We start from the raw sequence: 13,484 nt of genomic DNA on the forward strand, positions 1-13,484 counted from the left end.
GAGGAGGACTACGGCCGCAAGGATGGAGCTGTACATGGCTAACATATTGGAAATTACGAAAACCTGAAACACTTTGTTGTGCAGCATGGTCGCCGTCCCTGGGCGTGGATCGCCGGATGCATTATATCCACCGGGCAAGGTGAATCCGGCGGCAAACGTGACGGTGGCCACAAGTGTGGCCACTAGCAATCGGGTGTTGACCTCTTCCTTCAACGATTCGGCGTTTTCTCCCGGAAACCGAACGTTTCGGTCTTCGTTTTGCGGTACACCCGCGGAAATCAAGATTACACGTCCTAGTAACTGCAAAATGTCAAATTCGGAGAATTAGTAGTCGACAATCATGAGCAGAGTAGATTCAGTTAATTGTAACAAAAATTTCACATTACCGCTGGATATTTGGTTGACAAGCTTGCGGGATTCATGGCCACATCCAGGGCAGTCCACTTGTAGTTGTTCAGAAGCGTCAAGTCACTCCTGTTGTCCCTTGTCAGATAGAGCATAACTCGGCAATGATTGTGCATCGATGCCAAATGGAGGGGTGTGTTTCCATCGGCATCTTTCGAGTTTGCCATCTCCTTGATGACGGCCTTGCCGCATCGCCCGCTTATCACAGAGACCGCGTCGTTGTTCCCGGCCTTGGCAGCAACGTGAAGAATATTCTGACCCTTATTGTTTTTTATCTCTGCCAGGTCGGGCCACGTGGCGTCCATTAATAGACTTAATACCTTGGAGCTTCTGCCTTGGCAAGCGATGTGAATCGGGTAGGAGCCGTTTTTGTCCGTTTGAAGGGCGAGATCTGGATACCTCTCCAGCAGCCGCCGCACTGCCCCATAATTTCCAAACGATGCTGCAGAGTGGAGTGGTGTTCCCCCGTCTTCACCGCGCACGTGGAGTAACTTCGGAAGCCGATCTATTATTTCTTCCAATATACCTGATATTATAGGCCATAGCAATTTACTCGTTAAATAACTGTTGCTGTTACCAAAAGCTATTGTCAAGCTTTTTCTCCAAATTTGGACGAATATGAATTTCGAAGAAAGAGCAAAAAGCAGTGCAATTTTGCTTACATTTATGCATCTATGTACTAGAGCTCCACGTAAAAGTATCCATTACCTGATTGCCTCCCCTCAATTGCGGCCAAAACCGGGGACATGCCCTGTATCTTGACTGCGTAAGCTTCATCTCGAGCAGATTCTTCCAAGAGAAGGTGAAGAATCTCCCGGCCCGCCCCCTCGCGATTTTTGTATTCCGAAGACTCGCAGTTTTCGACTGCCAGATACAACGGAGATTTGCTATCCTTGTTCTCCCAGTACATAATTTCCACGTCTCTTCTCAGGCGAATGAGCTTTCTTGTTGCCTCTAAACTTCCAGTTTGAACGGCGATATGGAGCGGAGTCTCGTTTGAGGAGTTTCTCTTGGTCACGAAGTCAGGGTAATGAATGAGAATGAGCTCCACCACATCTTCACTCCCAGAGCTTGCTGCTACATGAAGCAATGAATTCCCGGAAGGGGTGACTTGGTCGAAGATTAGCGACAAAGCTACTTTCCTCGACTCACACACCTTTTCCAATGCATCCATAAATCTCTCGACGTCCCCTTCTTTCGTGGCTTTGTATAGGTCACGATCCATAATTTTGTTCAGATCACCATCTCTGAGCTGTTGTCTTTCTGGAGTCGGGGAATATTTCGCCTTCAAGGCTTCAAGGCTTTGCTGTGGGGTCACCCTTGTTTTCCTCCCATCCATGCTTATACCATGATGCGCCATTTCGGACTGCGGGAGTCTTTACTGGAGCAGAGAAGAAAGCAGAGATACAGAGGTAAATGATGGAAATGGTGGACCGAGTAAACAAGCAAGCAGAGAGCACTCCCTCCTTATAAACCCAACCGCCAGATGCGACTCACCTCAGACAATGTCTTTGATTTTAGACCCGGGTGTCAAGTAGCTTCCAGTCCATGAAGATATTTTGTGGTTTTACTCAATGTCAATACCGTATCCAAAACTGGGAAGACCCACATATTTTTTTTTTTTTCTCCTTTTTCGGTCGAAAAAGATCCACATAATTCAAATCTACGAATTTGTGTAGTTACCAAATGTGTGCACACAAGTACTAGTACGAACTTCAATTGAGCTAACTTTCACGTGTAGTTTGCCTTGTTGCCTAGAATGAGAAATATCTCCTGGGGTCTTTTCATGAACGAAAATATATTCCGAATGAGGTGGGTATAGCTCGAGAGGCTGATCGATATCTGATCCTCATTATCTCCTTCTCTTTCCCAATTATACTCGAGGGTCTTTCCGTGCATGAATATCCTCATGCCATAGGAGGCCTCTACCGCAATGTTTTGGCCAATTTTTCACCAATTTATTAGCTGACTACATCAAAGACATTCGTATGAGGCGAGTTAATCATACTCATTACTCAGTCTCCCTTTAATTCTACTTCTAGTAGAATAAGTGAAGCTTAGAGAATTAAAAAGAAAGAGCATTTTTAATCTTTCCCAATTTTCATTTTCTTTCTCTTTTATTGCTATGTATAATCATCGCTTCTCATACAAACACCAAATAATAAGGAAAAACTTGCACAAGTTGCCACATCATTTAGTAAAAAGTATTAGCAAACTCTTAGCACATGTAGTGTTACTCGTTTTACTTTTCTTGAGCTCATGCTTGTAGTAGTTTTTAGCCATTTCCTCTAACTGTTGAGGACTCACAACCATTACAGAATATTCGATTTGGCTCATAACTACTCAATTCACTAGTAAGTGTACGAGTCTCGCGACAAGGTTTAAACATACACTTTCCCAATCGTGTCATAACCAAACGTACTACCTATAGGAAGCTTATGCAGGGACTAATTTAAGCAATCGTTTTTATAGTGAGATCCTCGAGCATAGATGCCTAACTATCTAGACATCTATTGAACACCCCGCAAATCTCAAAAACTGGAGAGGAAAAAGGTACTATTTAGGGAAAAGTGACCTTCAGCAAGAAAAGCAGAGGAAAAGAAGTAACTTTTGATATAAATGGAATTCGCATGTTGCGCTGTGATTAAAGAGATTAAAAATGAAGAATTGATTTCCCACGTCAAAGAGAAAGAACAAGAAAAGTAGAGGAAAATACGTAACTTTTAGATAAATGAAATTCAAATGTTACGCTATGATTAAAGACGTTAAAATGAAAAATTGCTTTAATAAAAATTTGCTTTACTTTCACGTTTCTAGATGGAAAACATGCCAAAGTCCATTCCTGTCGTAGAGTAGATGAAAATTCTTGATTGTCATAGTATAAATTTTATGGTGAACTTGCCATAATAAAAAAAAGATTGCTGTCATGGAAAAATGAAAATTCAATTATTAACGTATTAGATTCACCGAATTTTTAATCCTAAAGGGGTGACACTTAAATATCGACTCCCGATGATGTGTGAAAGTTGAGAATGGTTCCTATCACATCCTATTCCTATTCTCTCTTTCTTGCATTGAATGGCAGAGTACTGGTACGGACCTCGATTGGCGAGGCCTCCACATGTTGCCTTGAATGAGAAATATCTCCCAAGATCTTTTCATGAACAAAAATATTGAAGGGGGTACGCTCGAGAGATTGATCGGACATCTGGTCTCCGGCATCTCCTTATCTTTTGGTCCTTTCCATGCATAATTATCCTCGTGCCATAGGAGCCCTCTGTTGAAATGTTCTGGACAATTTTTCACCAATTTTACTAGCTGAGTAAAACAAGAAAAAGTGAAGCTCAGAGAATTAAAATAAAAACGCTTTTAATCTTTCCCAATTTGGTTTTTTTTTTCCTTTTTATTGCCATGTACCATCATTGCTTGTTATATAAACACTAAATAACATGGCATAACTTACTGGAGTTGCCACATCATTTAGTAAAAATTATTAATAAACTCTTAGCACATATAACATTATTCATTTTACTTTTCTTGAACTCATGTTTATAGTAGTTTTTAGTTATCTCCTCTAATCGTTGGTAATCCACAATCATTATAGAATGTTCGATTTTGCTCATAACTATTCAGTTTACTAATAAGTATACAACCCTCACAACAGGACTTGAACTTACACTTGACGGTCACGTCAAAAGCAAACCTACCACCTCTAGGATGGTTATTCAGGAACTAATTTAAGTATTCGTTTTTCTGGTGAGACTCTCGAGATAATTTAAGTACTCGTTTTTCGGGTGGAACGGACTGATTTCCAAAGGGGTGACAAGTGAAGTGGTTCATATCGTAACTCTTAGAAGTATCTTGTCTCTTGTTGCATTGAATGTTAGAGCACAGGTGGTGGACTTCGATTGAGCGAGGCATCTACTTCAAGTTCCGCTCCGTTGCCCTAGGTCCTTTCATGAGCAAAAATATCTTCCGATTCCGAAAGAGGTGGGGTTAGCTCGAGACTAATCGGGTCCGGTCCCCGCAATTTTCTCTCCCAATTGTACTCGGTATTTCCATGCATAAATATGCTCGTGCCATAGGAGCCCTCGGTAGCAACGTTTTAGACAAATTTTCACCAATTTTACTAGCTGGATACAAAAGAGACATTCGTGTGATGCAAGTTAACCATACTCATTCTAGTTCATCATTGCTTGTTACACATGCACTCAATAATATGGCATAATCCACACGAGTTGTCACATCATTTAGTAAAAATTTGTTAGTAAACTCTTAATACATATAGCATTACTCATTTTACTTTGCTCGAAATAGGCTATAACTCACTACTTACACAAGTGCTAAACTTCTTTTTTATTGGTAAGATGGTGAGGGGGAAGATCAGCGTGGCTATCTCCTCTAGCCATTGGAACCCACGCCCATCACAAAATACTTGATTTGACTCATAGTTACTCAGTTCATTGATTAATGTACGAGTCTCACTAACATGACTAAAACTTGCAACCTCATGCAAGAAAGTGTTATACTTTTATCACTAGCTTTTTACACACTTAGATGAATTGGCTAAGCCTTTTAGGTACAAATGAAGTTTGCTCAGAGTTTGGACACAGTGACTTCACCCTCATTTTTTTTTTCTTTGTTGGTGGTAAAAAGGGTAACAATATTATTTCACCCATTTGACAGGTCTACTACCGGGCAATGATAGGATCCTCGCTTGATGCCGATGAGGGCTTTGCAGCGCTCTCCAAGGCCGTCTGGGTGAGGGCTGCTACCCTCGCTCCCTACCGACAAGGGCTTCGCGGCCCTCATCCGTAGCCCTAGCCGAATTTTGTAGAAAAAGAAAAAATAAAACGCAATAAAATAATAAATAATAAAAAATAAGAAATAAATTAGAAAATGACATACTTATGATCCACTTAAGCTTGTTAGGTAATATATTTATGACCCATTTAAGCTTGTTTTTAAATCTTTTATGACCTGCATCATTATATATTAGTTAAAATATTGATTGTAGATCCATTTCGTCACCTTTACTTATACTCAAAAGGACATCACATACTTGTATCACGATATGTGAAAGTACCTATTGGTCTTTAATCAGATCTATAGCAGTTGCAGCCTTGATTTGTTTTCCTTTCATGTACCTTTTCTATTGCATTGGAATCAATCTATCAGAAAAGGTGATTTTTATTTGGGAGATAGTGAGACATCCCCACCCCACCTCACCCGAAAATAAATAAATGAAGCAGGGCACGTAGAATCCTTCATACTATATCTAGCGATAGAAAGATTGGAAAATATATCTTAGCTAATTAGAAAGATTTAGGCCTTTGTTTGGTCTTAATACAAGTAAAGTAAACCCCTCAATTTCTCAGGTTCTGTCAATTTTGGTTCTAAAAGCTGCATTTGATAGGACAAATGTATAAAAAAAAAAGGAATTTACACTTGATTGACATTAATACTTATGAAAGAAAGGCAAGAATTACACCTGACAATTGTGTCAAAAGCAATCTTTTCTTTCACTTGATTGACATTAATACTTAAGAAAAGGTGATTTTTCATTGGGAAGATAGCGAGACACCCTCTAGGATGCTTATCTGGCCCGATCTTTGTAGTCAGGAACAAAGTGAAGTCATCTTTCGAGTTATTAACTTACTCTATCCTGTTATCACTTGACAGAAGCAACTGAAAAATAACAAATAAACAAAAATGGCCCGGGGACTAATTTGAGTCCTCGTTTTTCTGGTGTGACCTGTGACCTAGCTCAAGATAATTTAGCAAAAATATCTTCCAAATGAGGATGGCCTTGCTCAAGACTAATTGGGTCTGATCTCTGCATCTCCATTTTCTAGTGAGACCCCACATCCCATTTTTCTCTCTATCTTTCATTGAATGAGGAGTACAGGTGATGAACTTTGATTGAGCGATGCCTCTGCATCAGGTTTAGCTTGTTACCTAGGTCCTTTCCTGAACAGAAGAAATATATCTTCCAAATTAGGTGGGCCTGGATTGAGACTAACCAAATGTGGAGATCTTTCCATGAATCACATGTCGTCGTACTGTAGGAGCCTTATGTCGCAATGTTTTAGATGAATTTCCCCAATTTGCCAGCTACACACAAGAGAGACATTCATCCATATGATGCAAGTTAATCATCCTTAGTCCCCCATTAATTCTACTTCTAATAAAATAAATGACGCTTGTAGAACAAGGGAATAGAAACTTTTTTACTTTTGGCCAATTTGCATTTTCTTACACTTTTTCTATGCATCGATATGGCTTATTGTGCACATACTTGATGACATGGCACATGACACCCGAATCACCGCTTCATTTAGTAAAATTTTTCCTAGTAAGCTCTTGGTACACGTATCGCTACTCGTATTTCTTTGCTTGAAGCTAACTATAACTCAATGCTTATAGTAGTTCTCTACAACTCAATAATTTAGGGATACGAGTACAGATACCTGGAAATATAGACATTCATTGAAGACCCGCGAATCTCAAAAACTGGAGGGGAAAAATGTTACTGTTTACTGTTTTGGATAGTGAACTTTCCCGGCAAAGAATTACCATTTGAGATATGGCCCTCAGATGTTGCGCTATAAATGCGATGGTGAATTTGCCAATAAAAAAATATATTCAATACCCTTTTGATCAACTCAGACAATATTATTGACTCACCTCGGATAATGTTGACCCATCATAAGGAGGAGCTTCACCCTAAATAAGTGATCCACCAATTGATGAAAATGAATCTACTAAAACCCCAACATAAATGATCTCCTACTCTGTGGGGCCAATGTCTCTTAGATATAGCAAAATTCATGTGAATCACGCTGAACAAATCCATTTGCCACTCTCAATTCTCAACTAACTTAATTCTGTCCTCTCTTCCCATAATATCACTCATCTTCCTCTTGTTAGGCAAGGGGGTAAGAGCGCCGTATTTGTCCATTTACTAGTCTACCAACTTTTTTCTGTCCGAATAAATTCACTACTGAAACCCCAACATAAATGATCTCCTACTCTGTGGGGCCAATGTCTCTTATACATAGCAAAATTCATGTGAATCACGCTGAACAAATCGATTTGTCACTCTCAATTCTCAACTAACTTAATTTTGTCCTCTCTTCCCATAATATCACTCATCTTCCTCTTGTTAGGTAGGGAGTAAGAGCGCCGTATATGTCCATTTACTAGTCTACCAACTTTTTTCCGTCCAAATAAATTCACTACTGAAAACCCCAACATAAATGATCTCCTACTCTGTGGGGCCAATGTCTCTTAGATATAGCAAAATTCACGTGAATCACGCTGAACAAATCGATTTGTCACTCTCAATTCTCAATTAACTTAATTTTGTCCTCTCTTCCCATAATATCACTCATCTTCCTCTTGTTAGGTAGGGAGTAAGAGCACCGTATATGTCCATTTACTAGTCTACCAACTTTTTTCCGTCCGAATAAATTATGTTTCATGAAATTAATTACATGACAGCTCTTAGCATGAAGCAATGTTCCTGATTAAATTCAACAGGGGGAAAATTTTCATATACATATATATATATATATATATATATATATATATATATATTGCTTTTATGAAGATGAAAATTTGCATGAGAATATTCAGTTTTTTATTTAATAATTAACTGAGATTTTGTATTTGCTTTATAGCAATTGCGGTCTCGATTATCTTTTTCACTTTCATGTAACTTTTCTGTTGCATTGGAATAGATTTATCGAGAAATGGTGATTTTACATTGAGAGATGGCCTTCCCCAAATATAAAAAAATTAAAGTATCACATATGAAAACCTTCAAAATTTTTACCGTCACAGATAAATCGGTAAAGATATTTCAGCTAATTAGAAAGAATGGGCCTTTGTCTGATCTTAATACATGTAAACCCCTCAACATGTCAGTTTCTTTTAATTTTGGTTCTCGAAGTTGCATTTGACAGGTAAAAAAGGGAAAAGAAGAATATTGGTAGACACTCATGCTTCTAAAAAACAAAGACAATAATTACACTTGACAATTGTCTCAAAAGCAAACCTACTCTCTTCAGAAAAATTACCAAAAATGTCATGAACTTATAATATAAATGCCACTTTAGTCCTAAAATTTTCAATTGATGAATTTAGCCTTAAACATTTTGACGATTTGTCAATACAATCATTCTGGTTAATTTGATTGATTGTAGCTGATGTTGACGCAGGCTGTTCTATATGGCCGACTCGTACATGCAATGATTGGCCCTGAAGTAGATTTTTTTTAAAAAAAATTATGAATTTTTAAATAAATGTACTAATTATTTTCTTTCTATTTTTTCCATTGTGGCCACCCGACAACTGGGCAAAGGCTACGGAGCCTTAGTCGGCTGCTGGCGAGGGTCGTAGCCCTTGCCTAGATCTAGCGAGGGTTGCGACCCTTGCTTGTGCCTAATAGGGGCTTCGCGCCCCATGTCGAATTTAGCAGAAAAAAATTGATAAAAATTTAGAAAATTTTAAGAAAAATTCCAAAATTGTCCACATTAGTGATTTTCATCCAAAATTGCTGCGGAAGGACAACATTAGAAAATTGTCAAAAGGTTTAAAACTAATTTAGACAAATGAAAAAGTTTAGAACTAAATTGACAATCGTATAGTAAGTTTAGGACTTTTTAGTAAGTATCCCTACTCCCTCTAGGATGCTTGTCTGACGTGATCTTTTTAGTTGTGCACAAATTGATGCCATGTTTGGAGTAACTAAATTACTTACTTTATCATATTATTATTAGACGGAAGGGACTGGAAAAAGAACTAAAACGTGGTATGGCGACTAATTTAAATACTTTTTTCATATTACATCCATTGTGAGCCACTGCCTGGCATTAAGCCTGTGTTCTCCTACATCCAGAGAAACATTTCTCCTACATATTAGTCCCTCAAAGTCCAAGGTGGAGAGGATGTGAACTTTTTATTTGATTTTTACTTGCTTAAAAGAAAGAGATTCGAGCAATACAATTGATTGAGGCTAAGAGGAAGGATAAAGTACTGTGATTAAGCAGGGTTTGCACGACAACATCGATGCTTCACTTAGATACATGCTAATCAATATTAAGGACACTATTGACCTACAAGATCTTTATTTTATAGTTATAAAACGATTAATTAAAGAATTCAAGAAAGAACAAAGGAAAAGTGAATGGTTGGATGCATGGATTTCTTACCAACTTGACATGTGATGTCCTAGTTCCGGCTTCACTAGGACCATGCATTCAATCATGAGGCCCACGGGTGTTGTGGAAGGGCTTATCCAGTTATAAATTTACTTGTGATTTTTTTTGTTAGTATTAAAGAAAAATATCAAGTTCTGAATAATGTATATAAGTTCTTTTTCTATGAAGATTTAAGAATTTAGCATTAAATAGAAGGCAAAGTATGAGTACCATGAAATTTACCTAAATAAATTAGCGGAAAAATTGTAAAAAAAGTCTTAAACATTTCACACTTTTGCCAATTTAGTTCTAAATTTTTAAGTTTTCCGATTCACTCCTAAATATTTTTACCTTTTACCGATTCAATCTTATTGCCCGAAAATTATTGACGTGAATGTTTGTTGTCCTATATGGCACCGCTAATGCTAACGTGGTGATAATATTTTAATATTTTTTCAATTTTTTTTAATGTTTTATTTCCCATTTTTCTTTTATGGGTTTAGAGGCCAGCGACGCTTGCCGGATCCTGGGTGAGGGCCGTCAGTGGCTAAATAAAAACTATGTTGATACATATCATCGACAAAAGTTGATAGGTAAACATCAAAGTTGTGTACCGATTTCTATAGATTGGATGCTTCAATCTCATTTTTTTTTTTTCGTTTTGACCCGAAAATGTCCACTTTCCTTCTATGATCAATCTCATGTTGATCATTGGACCACCTTTTTTGTCATCTTCTCCAACTTGGTTTGTTACATTCAAATTGTAGGAGACCGGGAGCCCACTAGCGTGCAACTAGGTGCCTTGACAGCTACATGGGGTATTTTGGCCTGTTTCGAAAAACATTTCACCATGCTAAAAAGCAATTTGAAACTTAACAATAACACTAACACTAAGGAAGTAATTTCGTGCGAATCTTCTGAATTTTGTCTTACGAGAAGCCTTTTACGGACTCTATCGTGCCTCATGCAAGCTATATGAAGTATAGATAAGTGAGGATTTTCTTGGATCTCTGGAGACATGCTCTAAACAACAATACATGCTCTCCCAAGATTTAAAATAAATTAAAAAATAAAAAGTAAAAGTCCTTTCAAATACACCCCAAAATCTGCATCATTGAAAATAGTAGATCCTCAATGATTCTCATCTAACCCTACTGTTCATGTTTATTTTAAGTAACGCATTCCCAACTTGACTTTGATTGAGCGAGGCCTCTGCGACAATTTTGGCTCGTTGCCGGGGTCCGTCCACGAATTAGGTGGGACTAGCTCGAGACTAATTGCGTCTGGTCCTGGCGTCTCCTTTATTTTGGGGAGACCCCACGTCCTATTTTGTCTCTGTCGTGAATACAATATCCTCGTATTGTGGGTGCCCTTCCCTAGATGTGTACCGACAGACTTCCACATAGGACGAAAGTTAGCCATACTTTGTCGCCCTTTAATTCTACTTCTAGTAGAATAGGTGAAGCTTGGAATTGTTTCCTTAAGTCGAAAGAAATGGAACATAGAATAAGAAAAAAAGAACTTTTTTAAACCTTCCCTAATTTGTATTTTCTTTCATTTTCCTAAATATCGTTTTCATTTACTGTGCATACTTGATGACATGACATAAACCATCCGAGTTGTCACATTGTTTAGTGAAAATTTCTTGGTGAATTCTTGGTACATGTAACATTACTCATTTTTATCCGACCAAAGAAAAAAAACATTAATCATTTTACTTTTCTTAAAATTTGCTATAAGATGGCGAGGAGGGGAGATCAGCACACCGGTAAAGGCATTGCCATATCTCATTAAAGGCAATGCTATACCGTTACCTTTAGGCTACCACACTCGATGCATTTTCTAAGTTTTTTTGGTATTAATAAAGTTTGCTTGAGTTTGGACACAATGACTTCATCCTCAGTTTATTCTTCGTAGTAGTAGATCGGTAGTATTATCATCTCATGATGTCCATAAATGTCAGATACATAGTCCTAACGGCAGGAATATCTGAAACAATCAAAGTAGGAATCTCCCGAACTGGACTCTGAAAACATTTACTTATCCACTTTGTCAATTAAAAGAATAAGTGCTGGCCTTGGCACCCGGTTTTCCACCAGCCCAACTTGCTCATTTGAAAATTATTTTCCATGTAGCACTTACGGTGGGATAGATGAGTCAACCAGGTAGGTAGGATTGGATTTGGATCGGGTTGAATATGGTCAAACCCACATTGACCCGTTTAATCCGCTTAGACCCATTTTTATGTTGTACAATTCTAACGACTCATACTCAACCCGACACATATTCGACCCGATCCATATTACTTAAAAACTTTTATATTTAACCAAATCATGCAATATTTATTTCTTATAATTTGTTAAGCAAAATGATATTCTAAAACACACTCATACAATACAAATCTAGTGATTTTTTTCAATTTTTTTAAAATATTTTTTATATGTATTCATAATTAATTTATCACTTTTTAATCTTTTTTATTTTTCAAAAAAAATTATCAAAAATTAATTTTTTTTTCAATTTTTCTTATTTTTCTTTCCGCCAGCGATCGGTGGAGGGTGGCGGCGGCGGCTTGAACAGTTTTTGCATTTTTCTAATTTTTAAATTTAAAAAAAAGTCAATTTTTTTTATTTTTTCGACAAACAGCGGCGATGGACGGCAGAGACCAGCGGCGGTTGGTGAAGGTCTGGTGGTGGGAGGCAAAGGCTTGAAGAGTTTTTGCATTTTTCTAATTTTGAGTTCCTTTCTTTCATTTACTTATAAAAATTGAAAATTAAAAATATAAACTAGTACATTTGAGGCCCATTGACCCAAGCCTAGCCCAACCCAAGAAAAATATAGACGAATATAGTTGAGGCCCATTTACAAATGGTGCTTGAGAAATTGCAAGCCATGGCTGAAAATGGGTTCAATTATGTGACTCATTTTTTATCCATCTGCTTCAAAACTTTTTGGACCCATTTTTACTTGGCCCTTTAAAATCTTAGGAACCCATATACAACTCATTTATATAAAACATGAGAACAAAATGGATCATGGACCCATATCGACACCTCTACAGTGGGAAAAAATTGTCAAAAATATTCTAAACATATGCATTTTTTCCAATTTAGTCTTATAATATTTAATTTTGTCAATTCAGTCCTAAATCTTTTGTATTATTGCCAATTCAGTTTTAAACTTTTTTGTGCCAATTCAGTCCTAAATATTTTGCGGTTGCGCCAATTCAATCCATGCGATCAATTTTGAGTAGCCGGCCCTAACGTCGATATTGGCCGGCGCTGATGGGGCAATTTTAAATAATATTTTAATATTTTTCTATTTTTCTTATGGGTTCATCTTCTTCATTCAACCTTCTTGTCTTCGTCTCACCTGTGGATTCTCATCTATTAGCTTGTCGTATCTAATCCTTCCACTGAACTCTTACTTAGCCAGAGCCAAATCTTTCCCTAACTGATTCGCATTCCTCCGGTTCTCGCTCGAGTTGCCATGAGCCGTAGGAAGCTGACGGTGCGGAGATCGATATTCATGCTGGTCGGCCAGTAAGCTATAGTAAGCACATGGGATTGTCAAGAAGGCCTCCGAGAAATCGGCACAGTGTGGCACGAATGTCGGTCACAAATGGCCGATTGGCTAGCTTTTGGCAATAGCGGCGGGTCGGTTAACATAAAGTTCTTTCATTTGGTGAATTCTCTCTTATCTAATGATCCTTGGTTTCCTTCTTCGTCATAACTTATTGAAACAACATCTTTTTTGCGATGTCGAGGATGTCTTTCTATGATATCTCAACTTGCCGGACGCATCGCGAGGAAAGTATGTTTGATCTCTTTTCTATCTTTTTTTATCAATCTAAATTTGATTTCTCCTCACGATATT

At 37.8% G+C, this 13,484-nt stretch overlaps 1 protein-coding gene across 1 annotated transcript in view; it reads right to left on the minus strand.

Annotated features, from left to right (window-relative positions):
* Nucleotides 1-13,484, minus strand: part of LOC125315890 (protein ACCELERATED CELL DEATH 6-like) — a 46,028-nt gene that overhangs the window by 25,263 nt on the left and 7,281 nt on the right. The window contains exon 2 of the mRNA XM_048282001.1: nt 8,465-8,469. Coding sequence (XP_048137958.1) covers nt 8,465-8,469 — 5 coding nt within the window. The remainder of the gene's footprint in view (nt 1-8,464; nt 8,470-13,484) is intronic.

Source organism: Rhodamnia argentea, chromosome 7 (genome assembly GCF_020921035.1).
Source record: "Rhodamnia argentea isolate NSW1041297 chromosome 7, ASM2092103v1, whole genome shotgun sequence".
Lineage (NCBI taxonomy): Eukaryota > Viridiplantae > Streptophyta > Magnoliopsida > Myrtales > Myrtaceae > Rhodamnia > Rhodamnia argentea.